The sequence below is a fragment of the Coregonus clupeaformis genome, chromosome 36 (genome assembly GCF_020615455.1).
Source record: "Coregonus clupeaformis isolate EN_2021a chromosome 36, ASM2061545v1, whole genome shotgun sequence".
NCBI classification, from domain to species: Eukaryota; Metazoa; Chordata; class Actinopteri; order Salmoniformes; family Salmonidae; genus Coregonus; species Coregonus clupeaformis.
The window spans coordinates 17,624,842-17,638,159 of record NC_059227.1 but is presented as its reverse complement, the minus strand read 5'-3'; the positions used below and the strand labels follow the sequence as shown (position 1 = coordinate 17,638,159).

The window sequence follows — 13,318 nt, the reverse complement described above, 5'->3', positions numbered from 1 at the left end:
ATGAAGTCCAAAATCAGCTAATTTGTTTTGCTGACGTTGAGGGAGAGGTTGTTTACCTGGAAACCACGCTGTCAGAGTACCAATCTCCTCTTTGTAGGCCGTCTCGTCATTGTTGGTAATCAGGCATACTACTCTTGTGTTGTCAGTGAACTTGATAATAGAGTTGGAACTGTGTGAGGCCACGCAGCTGTGGGTATACAGGGAGTACAGGAGGGGACTGAGGACGCACCCTTGTAGTCCTCAGTCCCCTCGGGAGAGCAGAAACTCGTTCATGTACGTTTCCCCCATCGCAATACTTGTTACTGGTCATGAAGCAGACACCACCGCCTTTGTTCTTGCCAGAGAGAGCCCGCTTCCTATCCGCTCGATGAACTGTAAAACTCGCTGGTTGTATATAATTTGTTTGGATGTCGGAGGAAAGCCAAGTCTCAGAAAAGCAGAGTATGTTGCAGAATCTGATGTCCCTCTGGAAGGAGATCCTCGCTCTCAAATTTATTCACTAATGAGTAGTATGCTCGGTAATGGAGGACGGGTCACCCGGCGCCTCAACCTCACTAAGACCCCTCCACGTCTGCTTCTCCGTCTGCATCTTTATTTCCTTCTTTCCGGTAGGACTCCCAGGCTACCCGGCGCCTCACTGAAGAGGCTACACCATTGTTCCGCCGTCTCCGGGAATTTGGGAAGGTCGGGTGAATGGTGAGTACCCAGCAATTCATATTCCAATAGTTCTACCGGGTGTATGAAGTAATGCATTAAACAAACAGAGTAAGAAAATGTAAGAAAACACTAGAAAAAGTAGAAACCTGCAAAGTTTTCTAGGAGCTCGAGGCGAGGCTACCATGTTCATTCGGCATCATCATCCTTTATAATCGTGAGAGAAATTGAACTAGTTAGTTATACACCCTGACCTATTAGTTATACACACTGACCTGTTCAACGAACATGCTACCTTGTCCCGGACCTGCTGTTTTCGACCCTCTCTCTCTCTCTCCCGCACCTGCTGTCTCAACCTTTGAATGCTCAGCTATGAAAAGCCAACTGACATTTACTCCTGAGGTGCTGACCTGTTGCACCCTCTACAACCACTGTGATTATTATTTGACCCTGCTGGTCATCTATGAACGTTTGATCTGTCTTATAATCTCCACTCGGCACAGCCAGAAGAGGACTGGCCACCCCTCAGAGCCTGGTTCCTCTCTAGGTTTTTTCCTAGGTTCCTGCCTTTCTAGGGAGTTTTTCCTAGCCACTGTGCTTCTACATCTGCATTGCTTGCTCTTTGGGTTTTAGGCTGGGTTTCTGTATAAGCACTTTGTGACATCAGCTGATGTAAAAAGGGCTTTATAAATACATTTCATTGATTGATTATACCTAGGTAAGTTACAAGGTTAACTGACTTTTCTCAAAACGTATCTCATTGTGGCTAGCTACTTGTCCCTCATGCTAGCCTTTACAGCAAAATATCACTTCAGAAACATCAATATACAAAATATTGATATGACCAGCATTGTAGACCATTTCTCCCCTCTTGCTGCAGCTTAAGCTAACCTCGAAATAACAGATAAATGTAATACAAATCTCCTAACGTATTTTTATTTTGTTTTATAGCACTAATGCTCAAGGGCTAATTTCATTTTTTAAGCATATGTTGCAGAACAGTGATTTAAAATACTGGACAAAGACAAATCTTAAGGGGGTTAGCCATCAGTGACGAAATTGACAAGCCACTGACGGAGTTGACAACAGATACTCAAAACAGAATTAGTAACATATGGAAATTGACTCATTTGAAAATCCCCAATAAAAACATAACCATTCTATCAGCTGTTTCAGCACTCTGACGGAGTTGACGTTAGACAAAAATCGGACAGAGTTGAAGTTTTACGGAGTTTACCAAAAAAAATGTTTTCTGCTTCATTCAAGTGGCATACACAGTAGCAATTTATTTTCTTTGTCAGTTGCTTTATGACTCTAAAACCAATTAAATGTAACATATTTGAACCAAAATTAATATTCTATCTTAATCTATAAGGCAGATGGAGTTGACAGTTTATGGTTGTGACCATGATGATTCCAATATTGTTTCTTTAAATCTATCAGAAGTAGAGAACTTTGCACACCATGAGTGGTCTTGTTCCACACATTTTTTAAACATTTTTTAACCTTTATTTAACCAGGTAAGCCAGTTGAGAACAAGTTCTCATTTACAACTGCGACCTGGCCAAGATAAAGCAAAGCAGTGCAATAAAAACAACATTACAGAGGTACATATGGGACAAAACAAAACATACAGTCAATAACACAATAGAAAATATATATACAGTGTGTGCAAATGAAGCAAGTTATGGAGGTAAGGCAATAAATAGGCTATAGTGCAAAATAATTACAATTAGTATTAACACTGGAATGCTAGATGTGCAAGAGATTATGTGCAAATAGAGATACTGGGGTGCAAAAGAGCAAAATAAATAACAATATAGGGATGAGGTAGTTGGGTGGGCTAATTTCAGATGGGCTGTGTACAGGTGCAGTGATCGGTAAGCTGCTCTGACAACTGATGCTTAAAGTTAGTGAGGGAGATAAGAGTCTCCAGCTTCAGATATTTTTGCAATTCGTTCCAGTCATTGGCAGCAGAGAACTGGAAGGAATGGCGGCCAAAGGAGGTGTTGGCTTTGGGGATGACCAGTAAGATATTCATGCTGTAATGTAATGATGACATGAATAAGTGGTCCTTGTGGTATAGCTGACCCTGCTCATTCCTTATTAATTTAGAATTGTATACATATCTGACAGAATTGACCAAATCTCCGGACACATCTTTTATGAATCACAGTTTTGAGTAATATTATATTTTGAGAAATATTATTTAAAGTCACAGAGGGCTATTACAAGAAACTACATAAGAACATTTTATAATTTTTGGAGAGTTTGAAATTGGGATCCTTTGCTCTGGACAAGGGCATTTCCAGGCATAGAGCCGACATGAAATGACTAATATTGAAAGTATTTAGATTTAAAAATATATATATATATATATTCCCATATACATTTTCCCTAAATGTAAATGTTAAACTTAAATAATGCAACAAAATCTTGTTTTTTTTAAACTATAAAAATAAAGTTTCCCTGCCGAACAAGGATTGTCTGACTTTCAAGAATCCCTGAGCTAATTTCCTGTAATTCTACACATTTTGCCATGAGGCTGAGAGACAATGATGCAGTTTTAAAGCTAATTTCCACCCCAAAAATGCATGGCTTATGACTTGTTCATATGCTATCTGGGGTCCTGACCTCCGGGGGGGACCCTAACCCAACAACAACAAAGCTTGTGGGCCCCCCGCCTTGCGGGGGCTGCGGGGATGTGTGCTACGCCAGTGACTCCATCAACTAACTGTCTAAACAGCAATATCATTTCTTCCCCCTACATCTGGGGCACACCAACGCCAATAAATGCATCTCTCACAAAGCTTTAGTTTGACTGAGTTAAATCTCAACTGATAGAAACTCACTGTGGACGTTCATTATACCCGGTTCTGACATCACCGCACTGAAACACACAGTAACAAACTTCCTGTCCTATTCTATCCATCTGGAATGGTGGACCTTAAAGGACTATCTCTCTCAGCACAAAACAAAGCCAAACCAGCTCCGTTCAATCATTCTCTGCCTGTGACGCTACACTTGTGTGTGTGTGTGTGTATGTGCGCGTGTGTGCGTATTCTCTGTGTGTGTGTTCTCTGTGCAGTTGTGCGCTGCGACGCGCCAGATGACACACACAGTGTCTCCTGTGGTTGATGAACTTGAAAGGCGGTCATAGACGCTGCGGTGCTGTGTGGTGGTGCCGCCCGTCTGCATTGTCCCTCTTGCTAATGCCGTTCATGTTCAAGCCCACCATTACGTAAGGTAAACAGAGAGAGGAGGCTTTAATGTGGTTAGGGGCTCTGGTATTTCTGCTGCTGTATCTTCCTCCACATCACCAGCCAAGCTCCCCGTGAGGAGCAGGAGGAGAGATGTGTCTGACAGTCAGTTACAGGACATGAAAGAGAGGCGCTTCTTAGCACCTCTTCCTACTGAGAACAGCCTAGAACAGAGGAGGGAGGAAGAAAATGGGAATATCTCTCCCTCTGCCTTCACCTCTCTCTTTCTCTCTCTCCCTCTTTCACCCTGAGTGGCATGTTGGCTCGAGTTAGACATGGCAGAAGTACAATCAGAACCCCCGCAGGTTGTGTTTTGCATTATGTTTACTAGAGAAGAAGAAGCAGTCTTCAATTTAGTTTTAATTACTATCTCACTTAATGAAAATACTAAATGCTGTCAGAACTAAAGAGCATGTAAAATTCATAACTTACAAAATGAAAAGAAGCTGAAGGGATGCAATTGTGAAATATGGACATTGAGAGAGGAGGGTAAATGAAACTTAATTACAGTACAAGAGATAAAGAAGAGGACAGAATAAAACTTTGAGCCAATGCTGGACTGGATGGTTTTATTGTAGAACTCCATGTGTAGCAGAGCCTTCCTGGTAATCAGGAATCCTTAATGCTGTATTAACACATTCCTTGACCCCAGCAATGGAGAGAGACACTAATTGGACTCTGTCTGATGAGCTAGGATGAACTTCCTCCTCATCTCCAGTGTCACATCCCTGAGCTGCAGTTCTGTTCACATCATGATTCACATGTCCCTGATGTGCTGTAGAAGCATTGAGATTCAAATGGCCCTTTATTTTGACAACAAAGCCTTTTTACACTTGAAATTCATAAGCAGTGGCTTGTCACTCGGGCTCAAATCCTTTCTCATATCTACCTCATTACCATCCCCTCTCTCTCCTTTGAGCCAGAACAGGCAGCAGCAGCGGCAGTGAGATCGCTTGGTGAACAACCATCTTTGCTTCAGCCGAAAAACACATTTAGAGGTAGGCGAGGGCAGCGGCTGAACAAGTGTTGTGAAAAATGAAGGCCTCCTGCTGGGCTGGGATCAGGGACCAGCCCTGGACTGGTATTATTGGTATGAAGCTGGTTCTGGAGTCACTGTATCATGGCCCTCGTCTTAGTGTCACTGTTTCAATTACTGCAAGCCAAACTCTTTCACTTACCCTCTCCATCACCATCATTGGCACAAACAAACAAGAAACACATGCAGGCACAAACGCACGCATGCACGCACACGCACACACACACACACACACACACACACACACACACACACACACACACACACACACACACACACACACACACACACACACACACACACACACACACACACACACACACACACACCTTAAGGTCTCGGTCCACTTGAGCTCCAGTTCCAGCGCCATCTTGTCCATCTTGAGCTTCTCGTCCTCTTTAGTGGTGATGACTTTAGCCTCATGCTTCTTCTTCTGGGCCTCCATTTCTCCCTGAGAGAGGGAAGGAGAAGAAGAGAAAGACAGGAATAAAGAGAGAAAGGGTTCATAATATTAGCCCTCATGATAAACAACACAATTGAGCATGTGATCTAACCCAGTATGTACAGGACTCAACACACACTACTACCAACGAGGATCTTGGGGCCATGTGTGAACATGGGACAGTGCTCTGTGTGATCAGTCAGAGGAGAGGAAATAAGTCTGGACCTACTGCCATCAATACTGCTCCAAAACTTCCCCTGACATTCAGACTACAGCCTGCTTCATTATGCAGGACCAGAGAGAGAGAGGAGAGAGAGGGACAGGAGAGAGAGGAAAGGGAGAGAGAAGAGAGGGAAGAGGGGAGAGGAGAGAGGGAGAGAGAGAGAGGAGCCCCAGCAGGTCAAGGGCATAATGAAGTGCTAATGCCATATGGACTCCTTAAAGATGAGAACAGAATTCACAATCTGAGCCTGATTAGGTATGCCAACCCAAAGCTGCTGGAAAGCCTGCCTGGCATATCAAGAATTGGAATCTGGGACAAAGCAGGTAGACGTGATACATTTGGTAAAGGAATAGACTCAAGGCTAGGGGATCAATTCAGGACATTTCAACTTTATTACCCCCCATAAATAAGCTTAATACACAATCAATAAATACCTGGTCAGAAGAGGGAATGGGGAAGGAAAATCGTTAGGGTTCCTGATGGAGAATCCAATGGCTCCCTGATGAGGAGAACCCACCAAGGACCCAGGAAAATCTATGTGTGTGTGTGTGTGTGTGTGTGTGTGTATGTGTGTGTAGCATGCCTGTGTGTGTGTGTGTGTGTGTATTTGTACTGTAACAGTGCTCTCACCTGCAGGGCGGTCAGCAGGTTGCTGGTCTCTCTCAGTCTGGCCCTGGTAGCGTCCAGCTCCTCCACTAGTTTGTCCTGGGCCTCCTTCAGGTTGGAGATGTGTCCCTCTGCTGAACCCATGCCCTGCTCACCCTCCTTCACCAGCTCCTGCAGGCGCAACACCTACACACAGGGGAGGGACAGACAGGGAGGGAGAGCAGACCCACACTCAGCACATAGAACAAGAATCAAGGCTAGAAGTATATCATACACCACAGTACCCAGACAGGCTTTAAAAACAGCTGTAATGAAGTAGAGTCAAATCTATTCCCTTTTGTAATAAATTCCAATTGGGAAACTGCACTTCAAATGAGTCAAGACACACTCTACACATCAGCAGCTGTTCTCTAGAAGTCTATCATACATCTCAGTGCTCAGAGAGGCCTTCACATCTTAACCAGCTGTAATTAACTCTTAGACATTCCCTTTAGTAGAGTTGGGAAACTGCACTTCAAATGAGCCAAGACATACTTATATATTCTCTACCTGCTGTTCTTTTCCTTTCAAACCTGGTTTGTTTTCTGAGAATAGATAGCATCAAACTTCAAAGATGACCAATTAGCACCAGTAATTCTAATTCCATGTGGCTGACCACAATGAATAGCCAAAATCAGTTGAGAAAGAGGAGAGATCTGATAGGTAGGGTGACTCCTGACTGACCTCCTGATTGGCTTGTTCAAGTTTGGCGGCGAGCTCCTCCCTCAGGCTGTCCAGTTGTTGTCTGAGATGGTTCTTCTGCTCCTCCAATGAGAGCCTCTCCCTCTCAAACTGCTGCTCCATTTCCTGTAGACAAACCACAAAGACTGTTATAATAATCCCAGCACAATAACCATTACAGGGTTTACAGTATTATATATGAAATTGAAAATACTTTGTAGATATGGCTGCAATAATTGTGCTTTTAGAGGAAAATCAATGCCAGTTTAAAGGGAATGACTAGTACATGAAAGGACAATAGTTGGCATTATTCACATGAATACACTAATAAGAGTTCTGTCAGCGTCGTTGTTACACAATCTGGTAATATGGACTCAGTGTAGCTCTTTGGAGGAGGGCTTGTATTAAGAGCTGTTATATTTAGGAGGTTGTGTGTGTGTGTGTGTGTTTCAATCACAAGTGACACATTAATGTTGTACCCCTGGGCAGGTGGTTAATATCCTGCTGGGAAAATGGATGAGTGAGTTCATTATTTAAGCAATGTCAGGCCACTCAAGACAAGGATGTCTGCAAAGCAAATGTCACATTATGGAACTCAATTTTCAGGGAGAAAAGATTTCTTGCTGTGACGGTGCGATATCATGGATCAAATGCAGCCTTCAGACATTTCTCGTATGGGATAGATTGCTAGTCTACCATTTCACTCTCATTGCAGGATATTTGTGCCAGTGGGTGACACCGCAGTGACAATATAAAACAGTAGACATCACCATAGCGGGGACAGGCCTACGAGATGGAAGGAATGAGTGGCATTTTTAGTACCAAGCATAGAAATGACAAAAAAAATGACTTCTTATGAAATTCTCAACAGCTCTGCATCTGTTAATGTCAGCACTGAGCATTCGACTGTGGACAGGACATTGTTCAAAACACTTCATATAGGCCTACATCTTTTTCGAAAACAGAATATTTGATCACTTTCACAAAAACATTATGACTAGTATATTACTCTGAAAAGACGCCTTGGAGCTAAATCAATGACTGCCAAATAAATAGTAAATGCATTGAGCTGACTAGTGACAGACTACTATGTGAACCATGTCCAATCCAATATTAACGTTCCTCTGATACAGTTGGTGATTGACACTACTGCATTATCCTTTCCCTCTGTAACCTCAGTTAATGCTTTCCAATGACTGAAAATGTACACCATATACATAGAATATACAACAGACACTTCAAAGTGCAATCTCAAAAGGCATATGTATGAGCAGAAGACTGGTCAGCATGAAGCACTAAGTAAGGCTGACTGAATAATGTATAGTTTCACCTTGTTCAGAGAGGACTGCTCTGCACACTGTATGTGCGTGTGAGGTTGGTTACGGGTACATCATTTAGCGCTCTCATCTTTCTCTGCACACACATATGCAAATAGGAGCTCATCTATGTTTCATGATCCCATCCCAACAAGAGTCAAGACATTATGTATTTAATATTGTTAGCGTCTTCCCCTATGTTTTTTCCACTTGGTGTCAAGTTAAGGGATGTGTGTGTGTGTGTGTGTGGCGGCTTTGAAGCAAAGTCTTTGAGTTCCCATATCACACGCTTCTTGAATAGTGCATACGCTTCAAAACTTCTAATAGTTTAGTGTGCCACACAAAGTCTCTGTCAGCTGCCCACAGTAATTTGACAAGTCACTAGTTTTATCTCAGTGTCCAAACTAAAGGTCCATCCCACACCTTGGTGCTGACGCCAGCCCGGGGGGTGACTCATGACCACGTCTTGAGACAGGAGGATGACAAAATGACTCTCCTCCCTCTCTTCTCTCGCTGTGCTGTACGTACAGGGAAGAAGAGGAAGAGCATGGGGGAGTTGGCCCAAAATATGATGTCAGCCGCCGCCACATGGACTTGTCAAGCTGCTCTTTGCGACTACAGTGACTCACCGCCGCACAAACAAGACCCTAATCACACTATCACATGTGCTCTCATCTCACAGTGTCTCTCTCTCATTATGCTCTCCTCTCCTTTCTTCTCTCTCTCCGTTCTGCATTTCCGTTTGTGATGGTGAGGAGCAGAGATGATAAGCAGCAGTGTGGCGGTGATATAACTGCTGAGGTCTCTGTCTCTCTCTCTCTCTCTCTCTCTCTCTCTCTCTCTGTCTCTCTCTGTCTCTCTCTGTCTCTCTCTCTCTCTCTCTCTCTCTCTCTCTCTCTCTCTCTCTCTCTCTCTCTCTCTCTCTCTCTCTCTCTCTCTCTCTCTCTCTCTCTCTCTCTCTCTCTCTCTCTCTCTCTCTCTCTCTCTCTCTCTCTCTCTCTCTCTCTCTCTCTCTCTCTCTCTCTCTCTCTCTCTCTCTCTCTCTCTCTCTCTCTCTCTCTCTCTCTCTCTCTCTCTCTCTCTCTCTCTCTCTCTCTCTCTCTCTCTCTCTCTCTCTCTCACCTCCCCCCGACAAAGGGGAGCGGCCAACGTTTCTCTGCCTGAGATAAGGTTCCTGGAAGCAGCCGAAGCAGCTGTTGAGGTGCAGCCAGGTGTAATCACTGTCTTCCTCTGCAGATGACACTGCAGAACTCAAATACCATCCTGGTGGAGGAACAACAGGGGTCGCTACCTCCATTTCCTCCAATTTAAAACAAGAAGGCGAAACAAGGAGATCTGAGCTGCCAGTGGAAAATGTGTTGACACTGAAGAATGACCAGGCTGATTTGTGTGTCAGAGACACTTAAGCACGCACGTACACACATTCCAATGCCCATGAGGAGAGCCACTCTCATCCTTCCAATTGCCAGAAAGTAGTGGGCACAATGGTGTTAGGTTGGCCGGCCCTGCTATAAACAAGGCACTAACTAATTACAGCGGCTTAACCCAACATCTGTCATATGGCCGGTATTTTATTACATAAAGACTAAATAATGTTGGAGAGGGATGAGTTGACAGGAGCCTTTGGCAGCTACCGAGCTGAGAAGTAAAAATATGACTAAATGCATTCTGGCTGAGTCAATCGTGCATGTCTTTTGAGTGCTTTAATTTAATATGTTATCAGTCAGGGATTTCAAAACAGACAGTTTAGTCATGTCACTGGAGCAGATGTTTTAAAGCAGATAGAAAATACTTTCATTATTGAATGGAGTGAGAGCGAGATTTTCTGTAGTGCGGTGCAGAATTGATGTAGAAGGTGCATGTCAGCAGTCTCCAACCCCTCAGCCCAGGCTGTGGTAGGTCCTGGAACAGTGTGTGTGTGTTTGAGTGGTTGGGCTGAGCAGAGCGTGGCGGGGTGGGGAGATGAGTTGTCATGGTAGTGGTTAATGAGGCTTGGGTGCTAAGCCGGATAGAGGCCCTCTCACTGCTCTACTGCCTGCAGGACTGGAGCTGAGGCAGCAGAGCTCTGGGCCCTGACACACACAGAGAACAGTCCGGGAAAGAGACACATACAGACACAGCCTGGGACACACAGACACAACCTGAGCCATACAGACACAACCTGAGCCATACAGACACAGCCTGGGACATACAGACACAACCTGAGACATGCAGACACAACCTGAGACACACAGACACAGCCTGAGACATACAGACACAGCCTGAGACATACAGACACAGGCCTGGGACACACAGACACAGGCCTGGAACACACAGACACAGGCCTGGGACAAACAGACACAGCGTGAGACATACAGACACAACCTGAGACATACAGACACAGCCTGAGACATACAGACACAGCCTGAGACATACAGACACAGCCTGAGACATACAGACACAGCCTGAGACAAACAGACACAACCTGAGACATACAGACACAACCTGAGACATACAGATACAGCCTGAGACATACAGACACAGCCTGAGACATACAGACACAGCCTGAGACATACAGACACAACCTGAGACATACAGACACAACCTGAGACATACAGATACAGCCTGAGACATACAGACACAGGCCTGGGACAAACAGACACAGCGTGAGACATACAGACACAACCTGAGACATACAGACACAGCCTGAGACATACAGACACAGCCTGAGACATACAGACACAGCCTGAGACATACAGACACAACCTGAGACATACAGACACAACCTGAGACATACAGATACAGCCTGAGACATACAGACACAGGCCTGGGACACACAGACACAGGCCTGGGACAAACAGACACAGCGTGAGACATACAGACACAGCGTGAGACATACAGACACAACCTGGGACACACAGACACAGGCCTGGGACAAACAGACACAGCCTGAGACATACAGACACAGCCTGGGAGAGATAGACATGGCGGAGGTATATAGCACTGGGCTCTAATACAGAGATGGATGAACAGAGAGAAAGACCTAAACAAGATCTGAGCAAAACACGGCCCTAAAAGCTGAGGGAGACTAGTGACAAACACACATTACATTTTTTGATGGGTCTGTTGTCAACCAATATAACCAACCTCTTTCTGTATGATTTTAAACCACTAGACATCCATAGTAACAGCACTTATGTGTTCTGTGTAGAATGGCAGGCAGCACTTGAGGGTACTCAAAGCTACACCAGCACAGAGCTGCTCTCAACACTTGTGGGATTGCCTTGACAAGTAGCTCTGACAAATTGTAGACCCAAACCAGCGCAGCAAAGCCTGAAATTCATGCATGCAAATGACATGGAGGGACTTGGAGGAAAGATAAGCTGTTCTGCCCACGGCAATGAGTCTTTCTCTCTCCCTTCTCCTCTCTCTCTTTCTGGCTCTCTTTCTCTGTCTCTACAGAGTGGTTCCACCAGCTGTTTGTAGTCCTATTTCAAACTGATAATCATTGGGCTCTCCTAATGAGGTTCAGACTCAGCATTGACCTTTTCTCTTATCATCACGTTCAACTAGTAGAAGATAATCATTGTTGCTCTTTAGTCTTGCTGTTGGATCCTGTGTGACTTGTTCATTAGGGTGGTTGTAATGTCACTGTGTACTGTAAGAGCAGATGAGTGTAGTTTGGTACAGATCTGCACAATAATGCAATTACAGAATGTATTACTGTAAGCCCAGTCCATTTGCTATTCATAACAATAGCCAAATCATAGCAAAACATAGCTTGGAGGTGAAGTGATTATTTCTGCAGTGTACTGCTGTGTATGGAAATCCCAATCCCATCCCATTGCTGCATTGTGTAGGTGCAGCTCCCCTGCAGTGTGTGTGTGTTGCGTAGGTGCAGTGCAGTGTTGTGTTACCTGAGGTGTGTGTGAGTGTGTGAGTGTCTGTGTGTGTGTGTACACTCTTCTTACGGCCAGTAGCCAGCGCTTCTCCTTCTCGGCAGTAGTCTGTGTGTTCTCCAGGGTGGTCCTGTGCTTTTTCGACAGCTCCTCCAGCGCCCGGGTCTGTGACTCTTTGAAGTGGGCGGCGTCGTCCTCGTATTTGGCACGCATGTTCATCATCTCCTTCTCATACACCTGCTTCTCCTCCCGTAGAGTCTGATGGACCAACACACACAGAGACAACACCATGACAGTCTGCCCTGTGTTAATCAAAGATGTTTGATTCTAGTTTTATTAAACCCAGCTGTGAACAGAATGCTAAACTCATTACTGTCTTATTTCTATTTCCTTGGTCATTTGAGTGAGCATCTGAGTCAGTTAGACACAGGTAACACATGAACGGCTGTTTGGTGTCTTGTAACAGAGGAAAGTGACAGCCTGAGGATGCTTCAACACATTATTCACATTCAGAGATGAGGCTCAAGCAGCGAGCCAAATCGAACGGAGAGAGAGGCCTCTATTACCAGATGAGAGAGAGAGAGTGGCGTTTCTCAGAACGCCAGCAGCCCAGTGGATTACTGCACAATGCACTCACACCGCCGTTCACAGCAGGTTGCCATAGTAACACCGAACTCAAGGCTATGGTAATGGGAAACAGAACAGAAGAGAGATTTCCTGGGAACTGGAAAGGTGAGGTCAGGTTTTCAGGCTACAGCATTGTGGTGAATTGTCATTGAGACACAGGGGACATAGCATTGAGTGGTGCGGGTCACTGTCAACAGAACACTCTCCCTGTCTTGAGAGCATATTGACAACAGGAGGTTGGTAGCACCTTAATTTGGGAGGACGGACTTGTGGTAATGGCTGGAGCGGAATAAGTGGAATGGTATCAAATACGTCAAACACATTGTTTGATGCCATTCCATTCGCTCCGTTCCAGCCATTCTTATGAGCCGTCCTCCCCTCAGCAGCCTCCACTGATATTGTCACGCAGAACGACATATAGTGAAAGCTTCAACTGTGCATTTTACCATAATGGAAATGCTGAATGGAAAATAGATTATGCTTGACATTCATTTACGGGGGAACTGCAGTTTGTCTACGGCGCTACTGTTCACAAATAACGTAACATTTGGTGGGG

General features: G+C 44.7%; 1 protein-coding gene across 6 annotated transcripts in view; it reads right to left on the bottom strand.

Moving 5' to 3' along the window:
• LOC121552963 (protein FAM184A) overlaps nt 1-13,318 on the bottom strand; it is a 113,653-nt gene that overhangs the window by 32,302 nt on the left and 68,033 nt on the right. For all 6 annotated transcript variants that reach the window (XM_041866081.2, XM_041866085.2, XM_041866082.2 and 3 more), the window contains 4 exons: nt 12,208-12,393; nt 6,945-7,067; nt 6,246-6,407; nt 5,280-5,401 (listed from right to left, as the gene is read on the bottom strand). In XM_041866081.2, coding sequence (XP_041722015.2) covers nt 5,280-5,401; nt 6,246-6,407; nt 6,945-7,067; nt 12,208-12,393 — 593 coding nt within the window. The remainder of the gene's footprint in view (nt 1-5,279; nt 5,402-6,245; nt 6,408-6,944; nt 7,068-12,207; nt 12,394-13,318) is intronic.